The sequence below is a fragment of the Hylobates moloch genome, unplaced genomic scaffold (assembly GCF_009828535.3).
Source record: "Hylobates moloch isolate HMO894 unplaced genomic scaffold, HMol_V3 SCAFFOLD_7, whole genome shotgun sequence".
Classification (NCBI taxonomy): domain Eukaryota; kingdom Metazoa; phylum Chordata; class Mammalia; order Primates; family Hylobatidae; genus Hylobates; species Hylobates moloch.
In genome coordinates, this window is record NW_026652282.1 from 53,335,014 (window position 1) to 53,355,080 (window position 20,067).

Genomic DNA, 20,067 nt, shown 5'->3' on the forward strand with positions numbered 1-20,067 from the left:
CGAATCAAAGTGGCTAACCTTGCCTTACTCCCACTGGGGTAATTGCCTTACTTGTTCCTGCCTTCAGGGCCTTTCCTGTCCCATTGTCAATCCTGAAATAGATTTCCTACTTGGCTCCCTAGCGAGATTTATTTACAAAGTTGTTTTCTGGGCCTGATCCTCATCATAATTGTTTATCTGGCAAAATAGCTGCCTGGCCCCCTCTTCTCTGCTCCTGACCCGTGTGTTCAGGAAAGTCCTAGAGGTTCAAAGACTGATAATGTTTAATGTCTTACTCACTCCATGGAAATTTGCATCTTTGGCAATACTATATCTAGTGCTTTCCCTCAATACTATAAGTAGTATGTGACCGCCTTAGAAAATGTAGATTAGATTTTTTTTTTTAAGTTTAAAGAAGGGAGAAAGCACCCATAAGATCACCACCCCAAAACCAAGCCTGACTAATACTTGGACAAGATTCCAATCATCCTTCTATGTATACATTTTACAAAGTTGAGCTCGTGGACACTATGAAATACTGTTTACACTTCCTCACTTAATATTACTAAAGTGTCTTCCCTGAGCATGAAATAGTCTTCATAAAGGTTTTGTATGACCATATAACAAGCCATCTTGTGGCTATACTATATACATTATTCAAGCAAAATGTCTAACAACTAAAAATCAATCTTTTTTTTCTTTTAATGGGAGTTTTTTTGTACTCTGTAAGAGGAATTTAGCATATTGGTTTACATTGTGAGGTTTGGATTTAGACCTGAATTCAAACCCTGTCTCCCCTGCTTAATAGCAATGTGACTTTAGACAAATACCTATTTCTTTATCTCCAATGTGGAGATAATACTCTAATTCACAGGGTGATTATTGATATTAAATGGGGTAGTACATACGAAGTGCCTGGTGAGTAGCAAGTCTTGATACAGGAAAGCTGCTGCCTGTTACTATTACTACTGCTACTATTACTACTGAGTTTTCAGCCAAAGGAATAAATCTCTAATTATGAAATTTCAGCTATCATTGACCTAGGTTAGATGATCGATTTGTAAAGGTGGTATTTTTTCTAGTGCCCGTGAAGTCATGTGTGTGGCTGTCTCTTATTTTGGTCTGGGCCTGTTTCTGGACCTTTGTCCTCCCACTGAGTTGGCTTTGGTAGCATCTCTATGCTGCCCGTATCCACCTCTACTGAGGCCCCCTTCCCCTCTTGAGCCTAAGGAAGCCAATGAGACATAAATATAGGAAGCATTAACAATGCAAGACAGTATATAGAACCACCGACATCAGCACTGAAATGGTCTTTAGACCATTTGTCTAGTTTAATTGGCTGCCTCCATCCCATTCCTGCCTTTGCACAGGTGAGGGAAACTAAGGCCCAGGAAAAGGTTAGGAATTATCCAAGGTTGTAGATTTGACCAGTTACATGCTAGGCTTGGAATCTAGTGTTCTTCTTTGTTTTTAATTTTTATTTTAAGTTCAGGGGTACATGTGCAGGTTTGTCATAAGGTAAACTCGTGTCATGGTGGTTCGTTGTACAGATCATTTTATCACCCAGGTATTAAGCCTAGTACCCACTAGTTATTAAAATATTTTTTCCTGATTATCTTCCTCCTCCCACCCTCCACCTTCTATGTATCCGTGTGTTCTCATCATTTAATTCCCACTTATAAGTGAGAACATGTGGTATTCTACAACCTCTGCCTCCCGGGTTAAAGCGATTCTCGTGCCTCAACCACCACAGTAGCTGGGATTACAGGTGTGTGCCACGTTGCCTGGCTAATTTTTGTATTTTTAGTAGAGATGGGGTTTCGTTATATTGTCCAGGCTGGTCTCGAACTCCTGGCCTCAAGGGATGCGTCCATCTTGGCCTCCCAAAGTGCTGGGATTACAGGTGTGAGCTACCACGCCCAGCCTGGCATTTGATTTTCTGTTCCTGCATTAGTTTGCTAAAGATAATGACCTCCACTCCATTCATGTTCCTGCAAAGGACATGATCTTATTGATTTTTATGGCTGCATAGTATCATACATTTTCTTTATCCGGTCTACCATTGATTGGCATTTAGGTTGATTCCATGTCATTGCTATTGTGAACAGTGCTTCAATGCACATGCGCATGCATGTATCTTTATGATAGAATGATTTATATTCCTTTGGATATATACCCCATAATGAGATTGCTGGGTTGAATGGTAGTTTTGTTTTCAGGTCTTTGAGAAATTGCCACACTGTTTTCTACCATGGTTGAACTAATTTACACTCCCACCAACAGTGTATAAAGTTTCCCTTTTCTTTGCAATCTCACCAGCACCTGTTATTATTATTATTTTTTTTTGATTTTTTAATAATGGCTATTCTGACTTGTGTGAGATGGTATCTCATTGTGGTTTTGATTTGCATTTCTCTAATGATGTTAATTTTTTATATATGCTGCTCGGCCACATGTATGTCTTCTTTTGAAAAGGGTCTCTTCATATCCTTTGCTCACATTTTAATGGGGTTGTTTTTTTTCTTGTAAATTTTTTAAAGTTCCTTATAGATGCTGGATATTAGACCTTTGTAAGTTTCATAGTTTGCAAATATTTTCTCTTGTTCCGTAGGTTGCCTGTTTACTCTATTGATAGTTTCTTTTGCTGTGCAGAAGCTCTTTAGTTTAGTTAGATGTCATTTGTCAATTTTTGCTTTTGTTGCAATTGCTTTTGGCGTCTTCGTTATGAAATCTTTGTCCATTCCTATGTCCAGAATGGTATTGCCTAGGTTTTCTTTGAGGGTTTTTATAATTTTGAGTTTTACATTACTTTTACATTTAAGTCTTTAATACATATAGAGTTGATTTTTATATATGAGATAAGGATGGGGTCCAGTTTCAATCTTCTGCATATGGCTAACCAGTTATCCCAGCACCGTTTATTGAATTGGGAGTCCTTTTTCCATTGCTTATTTTTGTCAACTTTGTCAAAGATCAGATGGTTGTAGGTGTGTGGCCTTATTTCTGGGCTCTCTATTCTGCTCCATTAGTCTCTGTGTCTGTTTTTGTACCAGTACAATGCTGTTTTGGTTACTGTAGCCCTCTAGTATCATTTGAAGTTGGATAGCATGATGCCTCCAGCTTTGTTCTTTTTGCTTAGGATTGCCATGGTTATTCAGGCTGTTTTTTTGTCTCCATATGAATTTTAAAATAATTTTTCCTAGTTCTGTGAAGAATTTCATTGGTAGTTTGATAGGAATAGCATTGAGTCTATTCTATAAATTGCTTTGGGCAGTATCACCATTTTAACAATATTGATTCTTCCTATTCATGAGCATGGACTGTTTCTCCATTTGTTTGTGTCATCTCTGATTTCTTTGAGCAGTGGTTTGTAGTTCTTCTTGTAGAGATCTTTCACTTCTCCAGTTAGCTGTATTCCTAGGTATTTATCCTTTTGTGGCAGTTATGAATGGGATTGCCTTCCTGATTTGGCTCTTGGCTTGACTGTTGTTGGTGTATATGAATGCTAGTGACTTTTGTATGTTGATTTTTGTACACTGAGACTTTGCTGAAGTTATTTATCAAATTAAGGAGCTTTTGGGCCGAGACTATTGTATTTTCTAGATATAAGATCATGTCATCTGCAAGCAAGGATAGTTTGACTTCCTCTACTCTTGCTTGTTTGCCCTCTATTTCTTTCTCTGGTCTGATTGCTTTGGCCAGGACTTCTAATACTATGCTGAATATGAGTGGTGAGAGAGGGCATTCTTGTCTTGTGTCAGTTTTAAAAGGGAATGCTTCCAGCTTTGGCCCATTCAGTATGATGTTGGTTGTGGGTTTGTCAGATGGCTCTTATTATTTTGAGGTATGCTCCTTCAATACCTAGTTTATTGAGAACTTTTAACATGAAGGGGTGTTGGATTTTATTGAAAGCTTTTTCTGCCCTGAGATTATCATGTGGAACCCAGTGCTCTTTGTCCTGATATTAATTTGCCTCTGCAATTGCTTACCAGTGCTGTGGATAATCCAGGTAGATCAGAGGTGAGAAGAGAACCCTGTGAGCTGAAGCTGTCTAGTATAGATGGAAAGGCCTACCTGGAAGAAGTACAGTTATCATTTGCCTGCTCTTAGTTGTAGGCTGACCTGCATTCTTTTTTTAAAATTTTTTTGAGATAAAATCTCGCTCTGTTGCCCAGATTGGAGTGCAGTGGTGTGATCTCGGCTTACTGCAACCTCTACCTTCTGGGTTCCAGCGATTCTCATACCCCAACCTCCCAAGTAGCTTGAACTACAGGTGTGCACCACCATGCCCGGCTAATTTTTGTATTTTTAGTAGAGATGGGGTTTTGCCATGTTACCCAGGCTGGTCTCGAACTCCTGGCCTCAAGCAATCCACCCACCTCGGCCTCCCAAAGTGCTGGGATTACAGGCATGAGGCATTGCGCCTGGCCTTCATGCTTGTCTGTTCTTTGGTAAGTGTTGCTCTGTGGCTGTGTTGTTTGTCTTCAACAAGCTGCTTGGGAGCAGGGGTTGTGTTTGGGTCAATATTCTCCCTTCATCCCCATCAATATCTAAGTTGCCCTGGCTCTTAGCATCCTAGTTCCTTCCTCTGTGGTTGAGCAGAGACACTTGTCTCAGGCTCTGTTGAACACAGAGCCAGATGACTAACCTACTTCCTTTGATCTCATCCTAGATCAGTGTGCGTGTGACCACCATGGATGCAGAGCTGGAGTTTGCCATCCAGCCCAACACCACCGGGAAGCAGCTATTTGACCAGGTAAGGCGGAGACTTCTTAGCCTCCTCTCCTTCTCTGAATAGCTTCCACCACAATGCCAACAATCCATGCCTTTTGCCTCTTGTCAAAGAATCTCTCTTCCTGTTCACTCCAAGGTAGGTCAAAATGAAGGCTGGTTCCAGCCTTAATATGAAAGGAGGCAAAGTTTAACTTTGGCAGCCTGCACCCTATGGTCCTGATTAATTTTGTCTTTGGTCCTGAATAAGGGAGAAAAGAAAATGGTGTATATTCTATACTAGATGCTTTAAAAATCTTAGCATATGGAGCCTTCCTTTTAACTCTGAAACATGTAAGTGATGTCTTCTCCATTTTAATGATGAGGCTCAGAAGTTAAATAACTTAATTGTACCCAAATGATATTTGGCTGGGATTTGCACCCCACATTCTTGCCACTGCACCACACTACCTCTGTCCCATGTTTTTGCTTCCTAGTAGAAGGAAACTAACTTACTCTCCCTGAGGTAGTAAGCTCTATGTACATTTCTCTCAAAAGAATTTTGGGACTTAGGACAACATGGGAGGTGATAGATGCAGTAGGAGGCTGCTTCATCTCCTGCAGGCATGCCATGAAGATAATTGCTTACTTGCCATAGTGAAGTGGTCATTCCCATCTCCAACCCAAGAGGTGTCCCTTCATTGTGAATCATTATTGTCAGAAAGGATGTACTGTATACTATAATAAACAGATGGGAGCTACAGACATTTTTAGCATTCAAAGGAATGTGTGGTCTGTGGCCAGACTTCTAGGAGCAAAAATGAGGCTCCCATTTCCAGAGGCTGGGACCTCACCAGACAGGCCATTATCCCATTTCTCTACCAGCCTCTGATGAGGTGGAGGTCTGAGTTATTGTCCAGGATGTTAGGCTGCATATCACCCTGATGGATTCTCCAGGCCCTCTTGCTTCCCTTTCTTCCTTGCTCTCTGTGTCCTTCTACCATATGAGAACTTCCCCAGGGTTGGAGAGAGGAAGAGAAAAAGAAGGAGGTTGTGTTCAAATAAGCTAATTCTATTCCTGTGAATACTCCTGACTGGTGAGAGAAAAGACAAGAGTAGAATGGAGACAGGGGTAGGAGAGGGCCAGAAATTTGAGGACAGCTTGGGTACACCTTCTGAGTTCTTATTACATAGAGTGGGAAAATTATTGTCTGTGGCTAATACAAATGAGAGTTAACATTTATCCAGGACTCAGTGTATACTAAGTATTATGATAAGCATTTGACTATCACAAAGCTCTGTGAGTGCATGAATTAGTACTGGCACGTTTTACAGATGAGGACACAAAATCCTCATTTTCCTAGTTAGACCCTGGGAAAATTATTGAACTCTCTGGGTTGGTATCTTCATCCCCTCCCCCCCAGAAAAATCTAATACTTACCTCACAGGATTTTTGTGAGTGTATTATGTTTTGTATCTTACCTGTTACTCAAAAATCTGATTATAGTGGCATATAAGGATGTCCAATCCAAAAAGATAAATTAGAAATAGGTGAGAAAGATAAGAAAACACAAATAGGATAGAAAGTGTTAGCTGGAAGAAAGCATCCAACATATTATAGAGAAGTAATAAATGATAGCTCCCTTTCCAATACCATTGTGCTTCTTGTATTATTAATTGAGCTGGAGTTGACGTGATGTGGTGGCTCATGTCTATAATCCTAACACTGAGATGGGAGGATTGCTTGAGCCCAGGGGCTCGAGACCAGCCTGGGTAACATAGCGAGACCCTGTCTCTACAAAAAATTTAAAAATTAGCCTGGCATGGTGGTGCACACCTACAGTCCCAGCTACTCAGGTGATTGTGCCAGGAGGGTTGCTCAAGCCCAGGAGTTCAAGGTTACAATGAGCTATAATCACGCCACTGTACTCCAGCCTAGGTGACAGAGCAAGACTCCGTCTCTATTAAAAAAAAAAGAAAGAAAAAATAAAGAAAAATAATCTAGAATTGGGAGATGGGCTTAATGATCCTCAGAATATCTAACTTTTGATTTAGGTGGAACTTACTTCTCTGGAGTTTGTTTTGTGTTTGTTTTACTTTGAATGGCAAAGTGTAATCATTGATACTTAATTTGTGAAAATACAGATTAGTCTGAGAAATATTTAAATACAAGTTTACTACAATTAAAGTGATGTGCTTACATTCACATAGCTCACAAGTGACTACGGTGCTAGTCTGGAATGACTAAATGCATTCTAATTGTAATTGTGCTTTGCATTCTCTCTTCACATGGAGGTTGTATTGGAGAACTTTTAAAGGGACAGCCTAGTGAAGTCAAAAGGGCCTGGCTAGAAAGTCATGAATCTTGGGCTGTAGGGCTGGCTCTGTCACTAACTCCCTGTGATACAAACATTTCCCTTCTTTGGGCCGGCCTCAGGTTCTCATCTGTACAATGCCTAACTTGTTTCTCAAATCTGGTTATCTCTCAAAAAATTTATCTCTGGCATTTATTTGTGCATTCCATCTCTCTTTCTCTCCCATTTCTGTTCCTAGTATTGGGATTTCAGACAATCCTTTTCTGTAAAAAGGAGGGAAATGCCTCACCTGAGTATGATCAGCTGCTGGCATATGTGAGGAGATAGGGCTAGCTGGCAGGGGGATCATCTCTTCCTTGACAGGCTTTGTACTGTCTCTAAGACAAAAGGGAGGAAGTGTCCATAGAACACATAGGCTTTTGGGCCCTTTGCTTTAGACAGCAGTATCATTCTGGGTAGCAGCTATTAGAGAGGGAGGGGGTTAGTCAGTGCAGATTTTACAGACCAGCTGGGAGCCAGAGGCTCCTTTGACATTTACCTATACACCTTCCAAGAGCCCTGATTCTACTAATTCCCCCTCCCAAGCCAGATGACGCCATCCTCTACCCTCAACACTGGGGGCTTTGTATATGTGCATTGCAGGGGGCTGTGGAGGATGAGGAAGGCATGATTTGGAGCCTGGGCGGGGGGCAGAAAAATTCTTGAACAAAGAGGTTTATTAACTTCAAAAAACCTCAATGCCTGGTAGTTTTTTCTTAGTGTTGGTTTGGTTTGTGTGCTGTGGGTGTGGATTTGAGGGAAGCCCAGATAGTAGGGAACCCTGGGCAGATTGGTATGCTAGTTCTGAATGCTACTGCTTCCAAAACAAAGCCTTTGAGAGACTTGGAAACCAAGAAGTCCATGACTTCTCGTCATTGTTATCTTGAGAAGTATCATTTATTGAGCACATACTATGGACTATTCCTGGCTAGGCGCTTTAGTCCTCACAATGCTCCTGCCTCTGTGAGGTGAAAGAACATACTCTAGGTCATGTAGTTAGTAAGTTGTGATACGGAATTTTGAATACAACTGATCACAAAACTATACTTTTCCTGCACTGCACTACTCTGTTTGGGGTGATTGGGAGTATTTAACTTATAGAAGACTCAAGGAAGATATGCTTTCTGTCTTCAGACCTCTGAAGGACTATCATAAGAAGGAGGGGAGCAGTCACATTCTGTAAGTCAGAGGGACAGAGGTGGACTTCACAGGTGAAAAAATACAGAGAAAAAGATTTGAACTCAAGGAATTGAGCATTTGGCCCTCTTGAGGCCAAGGCAGGTCAGGTCAGGAATCAGTAGAGGTATGTGTTCATAGGCAGTTGAGGGATGTGAGCTCTTCTCTCTCTAACTTGATGAGGCATAAGGGAGGAAGTCCGTTCTGTCTGACCCTTGGGACCCATCATTCAAGGAGGCCCTCCTGGTGGAGCCTGGGCCTGGGAGGAAGGAGCTAGACTCCTTGGCAGGAATTGGCAAAAGCTTTACGGCCATCCTGGAACGCAGCAGTCATCTGGCCAATGACCAGAGAGGAAGTACTCCTTGGCACCAGCAATAAATAATAGGCAACAATGGGATGCCATAGCTTGAGGAGGTCTAGGGCCTGGTGGGAAAGGGAAGTAGGACTCATAGTTTCTCTCATTTACCTCTCTTCTTGTGAGTGTGCTACAGCTAGAGGGGAGAGAGAACATGTTTTGCTATAGTGATTCTGTCACTTGCTTCAACTTCTAAAGCTTTTGATCTTGGATTACCTAGGTACCACTAAAGGGCTGTGCTCAAGGACAGAGGTGAAATCTCAAAGCATCGATTCATTCATCTATTTACTGATTCATTTAATATTGACTGAAGTTCTACACTGTCAAACACCATCTCTGTTCTTCAGGAACTTGGAGTTCCTTACCTATAAAGGCATAGAAAGGCACATGCAACTCTCTACCCACAAAGAATGAAATAAATGCCCTTGAGGTCATGTTCCATGGGGTGATATGTAAAGCATAGGATTTAGAACCAGCCCTGAGTTCAAATTCTGTCCTGTTACTTCGCTGTATGACCTTGGGTGGCTCATTTAGCCTCTCAGTACTTTCATTTCCTTAGTAAAATGATAATCATGCTAATCTCAGAGATTTTGTGATTTAATCCTCAAATAAGTAAAATGCCTGGTGCGTACCAAGCATTCTAATATTGGTGGTTCTTATTAAGGACTAAAGTAGGTGGTATTGCCCTGAGAGTTCAGATGAGGGAGCTATGAAATCAGGAAGTTCTTCTGGCTCAGTAAAGTACTTAGGACTTGAATACTCTGCGATAAGGGCAGTAAACCTTTTTTTTTTTTCATTTTATAAAATAACTAACATCTATTATAGTAGGAGGATCTCCGTCTTACAGATGAGGAACTGAGGCTTACAGAGGTGAAATTATCTGTTTAAGGTCATATAGCTAGGAAGTGGTATAGCTGGGGCTTAAACCAGGGCACATAGCATTTCCAGTTTTTCTAATGGTTTTGGTCAACTGTCCTCTGGAACCTTCTTCCACTTTACCTGCTTCCAAAACTTAGAACCCTAGTTAGGTTGGGCATGGTGGCTCATGTCTGTAATCCTAGTGCTTTGGGAGTCCAAGGTGAGAGGATCACTTGAGGCTAGGAGTTTCAGACCAGCCTGGGCAACATAGCGAGACCCCATCTCTACAAAAACTTAAAAGTTAGCTGGGCATGGTGGTGCATGCCTATAGTCCTAGCTACTTGGGTGGCTGAGGCTGGAGAATCACTTGAGTCCAGGAGTTCAAGGTTATAGTGAGCTATGATTGCACCACTGCACTCCAGCTTGGTTAACAGCAAGACCCTATCTCTAAACAAACAAAAAACGATAAAAGAAACTTAGAACCTCAGCTGAGTATGTTCTCTGTTATAGAGCAGGTGACCACTTGACCACAGGCAATGTGTAATAACAGAAACAGCAATAGTGGTAGCCCATCTTGGTGCTTTCCAGTGGTGCAATAATTTGCTTTCAGGTGGGTGGCTGATGCAGATGCTGCCAAATCTGTAATGGTATCTTGGGGGTCTCAGGTGTTTGGGCATTGATGCAGTTTTGCACATTGTTTCTCACACAGTTCTTCTCTTGTGGCTCCAGCATTACTCCCTCATTCTCCTCTAGGCGTGTGTGCTCGTGTGTGTGTGTGTGTGTGTGTGTGTGTGTGTTTCTTTTTTGGAGACAAGGTCTTGCTCCGTCACCCAGGCTGGAGTGCAGTGGTGTGATCTCACTGCAACCTTCACACCCCACAGTCTCAAGTGATCCTCCCACTTCAGCCTCCCAAGTAGCTGGGACCACAGGTGCCCACACTAGCTATCTTTTTGTATTTTTAGTAGAGATGGGGTCTCACCATGTTGCCTAGGCTGGTCTCGAACTCCTGAGCTCAAAAGATCTACCCGCCTCAGCCTCCCAAAATGCTGGGATTACAGGCATGAGCCGCCGCACCCGGCCATGCTCTGGGCTTTTGAAGTGGCTGATGACATCACTAGTTTGTTTACTCAGATGAATGCATGGAGGATTCAAGAAGAGAATCTCTGGGCTCCTAAGCTGACCTGATCTCCCCTCCCCTCTACAGACCTCAGATGTAGGTTGCCTCCACATGTCAAAAGGAGGTAAAGGGTTCTTTTTTCTTGCTTCCAGAAGCTCCTGATAATTAATGAGGATTTACTCCGAGGCAGATCTTTTCTTTTCACACTGCACCTCAGTTTTCCAGTTTATGTTGCTTGAACCCTGTAACTCTCCACAGTCATGGAGCTGAGTAGAATACACAACCTCCAGTTTCTTAAGCTAGTGTCTTAAAAACTGAAGTCCTAATTTCTTTAGGTGTATGTGGCAGGTTCCAGGAGGGATACAAAGCTGTGAGATGAATGTGATTTAGTATTCTAGAGCATTAATTTTACTTGCAATAATTTTAAAAATTCATTATTTATGGAGTAGAATATAAAATTTGCACAAATAATTAAACCTGAGGCTTCAAAGAAATTATAGCTGGGTTGCAGCCAGCTAGCTACCTATTATCTCCCCCTACCCCATCCTACCACACTCCCTATGTCCCTTAGGTATATAGGTATATGTATTCATTATTTTCTGCTGCTTAAGGATTTTTTCCATGGGAGCTTTGAGAAATACTGGCTCAGATCAGATAAGCTGGCTGTCGGGTCAAAGGGAGCCAATAAAGAATTTTCTTTTTCCTCAGGGATAGGACCATTTTTCAGAGTGGAATGATAAGGACCCTAGTCACTGGAGCTACAGAGGTTATTCCTGGAACTGGAAGCTAGATGCTAAGCTCTCACTTGAAAATAAGGTTTCTCTTTCCTCTGGAATGGAGGTCTCAACTGGAAGCAAAGCTGGAAGCAAGGAAAACTTGGCTTGGAAAAGGCGTTTAGAGTTGCCTGATAAAATGGTTCACAGTACCCCTATGGGCCTTAGAGATTTCCTTGTAGCCTGGGGTCAGGAGTCATCCCTTTTTGTTCTTTGTTCTTTTTCAGTTTCAATTCTGATTTCAGACCATATTTCCTTCCCGCCACGTCCTCAATTTCTCACTTTGAGACTTCAGTGCAGTCTGAGAGATTACTCATCTCTTTAAGCCCTAGAGCCTAAGGAAGTGGAAAATTTATGTTTCTGATTTCTTTATGTTCACAAAGGAAGAGACGGTGCTCAGAGAGATCACCCTCCCTCCCCCCACCACTGAGCCTGAATTCTCTCTCTTTTTTTTTTTTTTTTGACATCGCTTTAGGTATTACTTTGTCCAACTTCTCCTCGGTTGCAGTGGATCTCAGAACTACTTTAGTCACCATGATCCTCCTTCTCTCTCTCTCTCTCTTTTTTTTTTTTTTTTTTGAGACAGAGTTTCACTCTTGTTGCCCAGGCTGGAGTGCAATGGCACGATCTCGGCTCACTGTAACCTCTGCCTCCTGGGTTCAAGCGATTCTCCTGCCTCAGCCTCCCAAGTAGCTGGCATTACAGGCATGCACCACCACACCCAGCTAATTTCCTATTTTTAGTAGAGACGGGGTTTCGCCATGTTGGTCAGGCTGGTCTTGAACTTCTGACCTCAGATGATCCACCTGTCTTGGCCTCCCAAACCGTTGGGATTATAGGCATGAGCCACCATGCCTGGCTAATCCTCCTTCTCTTATCACACCCCTACCCCCACCCAATAGTGAAACAGACAATGTGGTGCAAAAAGAGGCTAATGGTCTCACTCCTGGGATTTCTGGGACTGACTGCACAGTCTGTGCCTACCTCACTTCCTTTCAGTCTTGGAGTCTCTGAGCCTCTACAATTAGTCTGTTAGTACAGGCAAAGACCAGTTGCTGCTTGCCTGAGTCCATTTTATGTTTTTTTTTTTTTTGACAGTGTCTTGTTGTGTAGCCCACGCTGGAGTGCAGTGGTGCAATCTCAGCTCACTGCAACCTCCACCTCCCAGGTTCAAGCGATTCTCTTGCCTCAGCCTCCCAAGTAGCTTGGACTATAGGCATGCACCACCATACCCGGCTAATTTTTTTGTATTTTTAGTAGAGACTAGGTTTCACCATGTTAGTCAGGATGGTCTCGATCTCCTGACCTCGTGATCCGCCCATCTCAGCCTCCCAAAGTGCTGGGATTATAAGCGTGAGCCAACACGGCCAGCCCATTTTATATTCTTATAATAAAATACCTGGAGCTAGGTACTTTATACAGAAAAGAGGTTTATTTGTCTCATAATTGTAGTGGCGGTGAAGTCCAAGAGCATGGCACCAGCACCTGCTTAGCCTCTGGTGAGGGCCTTTGTGCTGCTTCATAATGTGACAAAAGGTCAAGTAATTCACAGGGACAGGGGTCTCCATGACTGAAACACCTCTCATTACATACTACCTCTTAATGATTCTACCTCCCAGCACTGCCACACTGGCAATGGACATCAACATGAGTTTTGGTGGGGACAAACCACATCCAAACCATAGCACTGCTCTACTACTTCTGTTCCAAGTCTGTTCTCCCCCCATGACCTAATGTCCTGGCCCTCATGGTCCATCTTCTATTCAGCATCTTCAGTGGGTCTTCTCTCTCTCTCTTTTTTTTTCTCTCTCTCTCAGCTGGATTGTTTCTTGGATCTTGCCTTTTCCCACCAATTGCATCTGGACACACTGTTCTTCTGCAACCCTGTGGAAAATGATTAGAACTGTTAATTGGGCCTTGGGCCCTGTTTAGATCTAGGATGATATATGAGGTGCTTTAAAAAAATCTTTTCTGTTCATGCCCACCCACTACCTTCATCCTCTGCAAAAAGCCAATATTACATTTCAACATAAGCATTCACATTTCTCCATCTGAAACTTTCTGGCAGTTCCAGCTGCCTATTGACTTAGAGTCAGGGAATCAGCTGGCCATTGAATTCTGGAAGCCTTTTGAACTTTCCTCATTACCTCCCACCACCACTGATCTTTTCTAAACATGTTTCTAATTATCCACATCAGCAAGAGGTAGTTGGGAAATGGGATTGTTTTTATTAACCATTTGCAAAATAACCTTGTAATGTAATTAGTACAATGATAGAACTTAAGAGAAAAAAGAGATCATTGAAGCCATACTCCCCAATTTGGATAGATAAGGAAGGCGAGGCCTAGAGAGGAAATGTGCTACCTTGATATCATACAGCTAGTTGGAGACAAACATGAACATTTTGCTCAGGTTTCCTGATACTTGATCCAAGCTATGAAGGGGAAGGCTGACCTGATGAGCAATGAAGGTCGATGACTTGGGAGACATGGCTTCTCCCCGAAGTGGTTGTTGCTTGGGTCTAGTGGGAATGCCAGGAAGCATATCTCAATGCAGAAGTGATCAAAGTTTATTATCTGGATGGGAAATTTGGGCAAAAAGAGAGACAAGGCAATTAATCACTTGAGAAACTCAGGAGTCCTAAGCTCATATGAGTACTTGGCATTAGGACATAGCATGCCAGAGAAGAAAAGGTACAAGCTCTTTAGTCAGACACATCATGGTTCTATATGGCTCTGTAATTTTAGATGCATTACCTCTCTAAGCCTTAGTTCCTCATCTATAATATGGGTATAATTGCTATCTCACAGGGTTGTTTACTGTTCAGCGCCTGACACATGATTGGTGCTTAATAAATATGAGCTACTTTTTTCTTTGGGGCCTCTGAAGCTCTAGATTATAAACTCTGGGTGTGACTGTGGGGCCTGACTTTGGATCCATAATAGAAACTTTGTGGATACAGTGTTAGTGTGTGTATGTGTGTCTTTGTGAGTGAGTGTGTGTGTGCATGTGTGTGTGTGTATTTTGAAAGGAGATATTAATTTGTTCATAAGGGAAGGACATCAGCAAAACTGGGTCCTTGTTCCCTGCTTCCATCTCCAGGTATATTTCTATGATTCTTTCTCACCCTACCCTTACCTTCCACTTGCATCCTTCCCCCAAAAAACAAAATAAAAAAGACTGCCTAAGGCCAGCCTGACCTCATTAGGATGTGGCTCAGCTTCACTGCTGCCATCGACAGTGGTGGGTATGCTGGGGTTGAGCTGAAGGCCAGACTATTAACATGCTAATGTCAGGGACCAGAGAACAGAGCTCATCTGTGTTCTCTTGGCAAGCCTCCCTTTCCTGCCCACTGTTCAGCCAGGAGGCTCAGGACAACAGGGGGCACCTCAGCTACTACACTGAGGTACTTACCCTATTTCTACCCTCATTTCCACCCTAAACCTGTGTAAGAGGAATCATGACTGGGCTCTGATCAGGGTTGGAAAAAATCCTCTCAGAACCCAGGCACAGCATGGCTTCAGAGTCCTTCACAGTCCCCATTTTATCTTCTCAAACATTCTTCATTTGGGGTATTGTAAATGGAACTCAGTCTTAAGGGTGTGGGTATTACCCCCAGTTGCTAAGGATAAAGGACAATATATGGGAGCAACCCAAGAGAACAAGATGCAGGAGTTAATCCGACGATCTCCACCTTCAGTCTTTAATCCGTCATGGAAGTGGGAAGTGGCATGACATTGTAGAGGGAAGGAGGAGGTGGCAGAAATCACTGGATATCCATGGATTTAGAGTCAAACAGACCTGGTTTAAACCCTAAGTCTGTCACGACGTGAACCTTGAGCAAGTTATTTCATTTATTTGAACCTCATTTTTGATATCTATAAAATGGGCCTAATTGTAAGTCTAGCATAGGGGTATTATGAAAATTAAAGGAGATGATGGATGTAAGGTTCTTGGTATGTGTCAGTGCTCATAAGTAATAGATCCCTTTCCTACCTCAGCAGTACTTTGTGCAGAGAGATGCCGACATCAGTTCTTGATTGCTGCCCAAGTATATTTTCTTGCCAGACGCTGAGCACCTTAAACCCTTTAAGGGCAGATATAATATTGACTTCAAACTTTGTGTCCTCTGTGCCTCACACAGAAGAAGTATTCAATCCATGGTTGGTTGTTTTGGTTTTCTCTTCTAGGTGGTGAAAACTATTGGCTTGAGGGAAGTTTGGTTCTTTGGTCTGCAGTACCAGGACACTAAAGGTTTCTCCACCTGGCTGAAACTCAATAAGAAGGTAACTGCTTATTCCTCTGTTGGGTTTAGAATTCTTTTCTTTTCCAGAGCATTCCTGGGAGGGTACCATGTGCTAGTTGGCAAATCCTGGATACCTAGGGCTGTGTTTGTGACTGGGTGGTCTGTTGACCACTTGGATCAGAATAAGGACAGAGGACACAGGCAAGGCAAAGCTCTTGCTCTGTCTCTAGTTTGACTTCTAACAGCGACAACGGCCAGCATTCAAAGAAGAAGAGACTCTTTTCTTTCTACTGGGAACACTAGTTTGAACTTTGACTTGTTTTGGATCAAATCCATTAGTGGCTCTTCAAGAGAGGATTGGTATCCCCTTCATCTCTCCAAACTCAATGGCTTTATGGGATTTGTGTTTTTGTTTTGTTTTGTTTTTGTTTTTGTTTTTGTTTTTTGATGGAGTCTCGCACTCTCGCCCAGGCTGGAGTGCAGTGGCGCCATCTCGGCTCACTGCAAGCTCCTCCTCCTGGGTTCATGCCATTCTCTTGCTTCAGCCTCTCGAGTAGCTGGGATTACAGGCGCCCACCACCACGCCTGGTTAATTTTTTGTATTTTTAGTAGAGACAGGGTTTCACCGTGTTAGCCAGGATGGTTTCGATCTCCTGACCTTGTGATTTGCCGGCCTCGGCCTCCCAAAGTGCTGGGATTACAGGCATGAGCCACTGCACTTGGCTGGGGATTTGTTAAAAAGGGCAACAGATTCTTGAACTAGAAAAAAAATCTGAACGATCTCACAGTCTTATGCCGTGCCTTCTCCAGCAGTCAACCGATGTCTGAACCCCATATAGATGTTTCCCTCTTTCTTGATCTTTTACCTCAGTTGGACCCCAAATGGGATGGTTTGAGTCCATGCAAGCTCTCCACCCCAAGCAGCATCTTTACGGTAACCTGGTAGCCTTCCATCTTCGTATCCTCAAACTGGCCGGCCTTGTCCTTAGAAGTCTCCATACTGTCCTGCAGTTTGCTTCTCTGATTGTGTCTAGGGAGTAGGTACCCCACCTTCTGCTGGTAGAGTCTTGTTTTCCTAAAGAGTTGAGTCTTTTGCTGGACAAGTGTGGAGCCACTAGTATTCCATTTCAGGCTTTAAAAAATGGTCTAATTTGTGCTCTTGTCTAGCCAATTCTCAGTCCTCAGTCATATATCCTAGTCCTTACTTTGCTAATTTATGAAGTTGGAGGAGACTTATAAGACGAGCTTAAAAGAAGAGCTCATGCCTACCCTCAGAATTTGGGGATAGTTGGATATAGTCAGATAAAAGTGGTTTGAAGATTTCTGATCATCAGTCAGTATTAAGGTAATTTCAGGAAGAAATTCCCAACAGAAAGTGATTACAGACATGGGATTCAGTCCCCAGTGAAAGTAATGTATTATTTTTCTTAATTACCAGGGGGGTTGCCACCCAGCTCTCTAAGATTATGCAAATTGATGATCTTTCAGTGTTTTCTCCCCACCCTACAGCCACTCCATCACCCTTAAAACCTATTTTTTGAGAGTCCATAACCCTTACTGCTCCCAGGTGACTGCCCAGGACGTGCGGAAGGAAAGCCCCCTGCTCTTTAAGTTCCGTGCCAAGTTCTACCCTGAGGATGTGTCCGAGGAATTGATTCAGGACATCACTCAGCGCCTGTTCTTTCTGCAAGTGAAAGAGGGCATTCTCAATGATGATATTTACTGCCCGCCTGAGACCGCTGTGCTGCTGGCCTCGTATGCTGTCCAGTCTAAGTATGGCGACTTCAATAAGGAAGTGCATAAGTCTGGCTACCTGGCCGGAGACAAGTTGCTCCCACAGAGGTGAGGTGGTTCCCTGCCCTCCTTTGCCTTGGCCATAAGGGGCTGCAGCCCACAGCTGACCAATCCCTGCCTCACAGGGGATGCCAGATCTGTTCTTCTCCATTGGGGTCTGTCTGAAGACTGTGTTGTGCTGCTCAAGGGACATTTGCATATAGTGTCATACTCTGTTGTTGTTTTTCTGGCTTTCCAAATAAAAAGCCTTCTTGTTTTCCCTCTGTCTACCTGGTTACAGAACTTTATTACCCTGATGGCAGGTGCTTATATAGAACCAGAGATTGAGTAATTTCTTTCACCCCTCCCTAGTTCCATTTTCTCAGTTCATTTTACTGATTTAGATCTCTTATATCAGAAGTTCACAGGGGAGAGAGAGAAATAAGCAAACCAAGGACATGGGGAACTCAAATAGTCTTCTAATATTGACAGCTGGTGTACAGAGCTTTCTCCTTTTGTAAACTTCAAAGTCGAAAGCTCTAAAACACTCATTATTTTTGTTTTTGTATCACAATAACACACAGAATGAACAAAGCAGGCAATATCCTTATTTCCTGGCCAAGGAAATAGAGGTGCAGAGGTACTCACACTGACTTTCCCCATCTGCTGCACAGCTCATCTGAGGCAGAGCCAGAGCCAGACCTGGAAGCTTAGCACCTTAATATTTTAACACTAAGTTTTTTCCTACTATACCCAATGGCCATTTCCATAGTCTTTTGGATTAGAAGGAAAAACTTTGTTTCATTCTGGGAGCCTCAGTCCCATTGGAGTTATGGCATATATGTACAACACACCCATAAGATACTAGGGATAGTGCTTGTACCCTGGGGACTCTACCTGAGTCATTGCCATGATATCTGAGATGGCATGTTTAAAGCAAACCTTGTTTATAATCTAGTAGGTCTTGGAGGTTGGACCTGTTGGTTTTTCTCAAAGCCATTAGGACTCAGTTCGTTGCTCTGTAACCAAAGGCCGTCCTTTCATTTCTGAGCAGTAGTCTTATAAACATAGACTGTTGGTCCCAAGAGGATCTAGGAGAGAGTGTACCTGGCTCCATGAGGTCCATCCCTACTATTAGCCCCTAAAGTCAGAAAAAACTCCTGGTACATTACTGCTATGCTTAGGGACCACAGCACATCATTTGATTTGTGGATGAAGGTACAAAGGCAGGTGTTCCCCTTGTTTCTGATCATCCATTCTTGTAGCTCTCTTACCTTTCAGGCAATTCCTTGTGTCTAGTTTAATAATTTCTTGCTATAATTTCAGTCTGCTTCCAGTGTGACCTCAATTGGCTGACTCTACATCCTCTTTGCATCAGCCCCTTAGAAGGCTAAATGGGCTTCCCTTCTCTCCTGCACAGGGACTTTATGCTTTAAACTACCCATCACCCATTGTCTTTCTAGAGTCCTGGAACAGCACAAACTCAACAAGGACCAGTGGGAGGAGCGGATCCAGGTGTGGCATGAGGAACACCGTGGCATGCTCAGGTAAGCTTGCCCAAGCAGTGGTGGGCCCCACTTCCCTTATAGGGTGAATGAGAATGCACTCTAGGGAGAAGAGACTGATGACAAGGGACATTGGTGGATGTTGGAGAAAGGGAACAGGGACGATAGAAGGCAAACTAGGACCATTATAAGGCTGTTTTTTGTTTGCTTGTTTGTTTGTTTTGCTGAATGATGGTAACTGGTAGCCCAAACAGTTTTGACTATCAAGAAATAGAGGGAGCTCTTACACATGGCAAAGCATTTTTGAGGGTTGTCTAGTTGAAGGACAAATATCATCATTTTGTCATCACCACATTCTGAGCCCTGCTAAGAATGTGCCTGTATAAGAGGCTGTCACAATGAATGAGAGAAAGAAAATTGCTTCTATGGCAGCCAACATGCCAGAGGCCAGCAAGGGTCAGCCCATCTTTATTCCCTTTGGGAGCTTAGACTCTAGGTCTTTGTTAGGAGATTTTGCTTTGCAAAAGTCATGCTGTGCTCTGTTCTCCATGATCTGCTTGCCTTTTGTCCCCTTTCCCACTCCTGATAGCAAGATCCTTGTCAGAAGTACAGAGTAAGCAGGCTTTCTATCTCCTTGGGTCTGACTCACAAGCCCCACTTTGTGACCCCCAACTCTGTGTCATTTAGGGAGGATGCGGTCCTGGAATATCTGAAGATTGCTCAAGATCTGGAGATGTATGGTGTGAATTACTTCAGCATCAAGAACAAGAAAGGCTCAGAGCTGTGGCTGGGGGTGGATGCCCTGGGTCTCAACATCTATGAGCAGAATGACAGGTATATCTCAGATCTCTTTTAGTTTATTTAGGTCACGATAACATCTAGGGCTCACTTTTCACCAAAGAGCAGGGCCATAGCTGTTGGGTCCCATCTCAGTTCTTTTTCTACCTAATTTAGTCCAGCCCAGATGATTTCACAACTTCCCTTAGGCCTCTAAATCCTGTATTGACTAGACTCACACTGTCACAGCCACATGGGGCTATTGAACACTTGAAATGTGGCTACTTTGAATTGAGATGTGCTGTAAGTGTAAACTACACACTGGACTTTGAAGACTTAGTGTGAAAAACAGAATGTAAAATGTCTTAATATTTTAAAAATATTTATTTACATATTTAAATGATAATATTTTAGATATATTGGGTTAACTAAACTTACTATAAT

General features: G+C 42.8%; 1 protein-coding gene across 1 annotated transcript in view; it reads left to right on the forward strand.

The window, feature by feature from the left end:
- The window catches only part of MSN (moesin), a 74,510-nt gene that overhangs the window by 44,857 nt on the left and 9,586 nt on the right, over nucleotides 1-20,067 (forward strand). Inside the window, exons 2-6 of the mRNA XM_032757079.2 lie at nucleotides 4,652-4,735; nucleotides 15,513-15,608; nucleotides 17,136-17,410; nucleotides 18,805-18,888; nucleotides 19,534-19,680. Coding sequence (XP_032612970.1) covers nucleotides 4,652-4,735; nucleotides 15,513-15,608; nucleotides 17,136-17,410; nucleotides 18,805-18,888; nucleotides 19,534-19,680 — 686 coding nt within the window. The remainder of the gene's footprint in view (nucleotides 1-4,651; nucleotides 4,736-15,512; nucleotides 15,609-17,135; nucleotides 17,411-18,804; nucleotides 18,889-19,533; nucleotides 19,681-20,067) is intronic.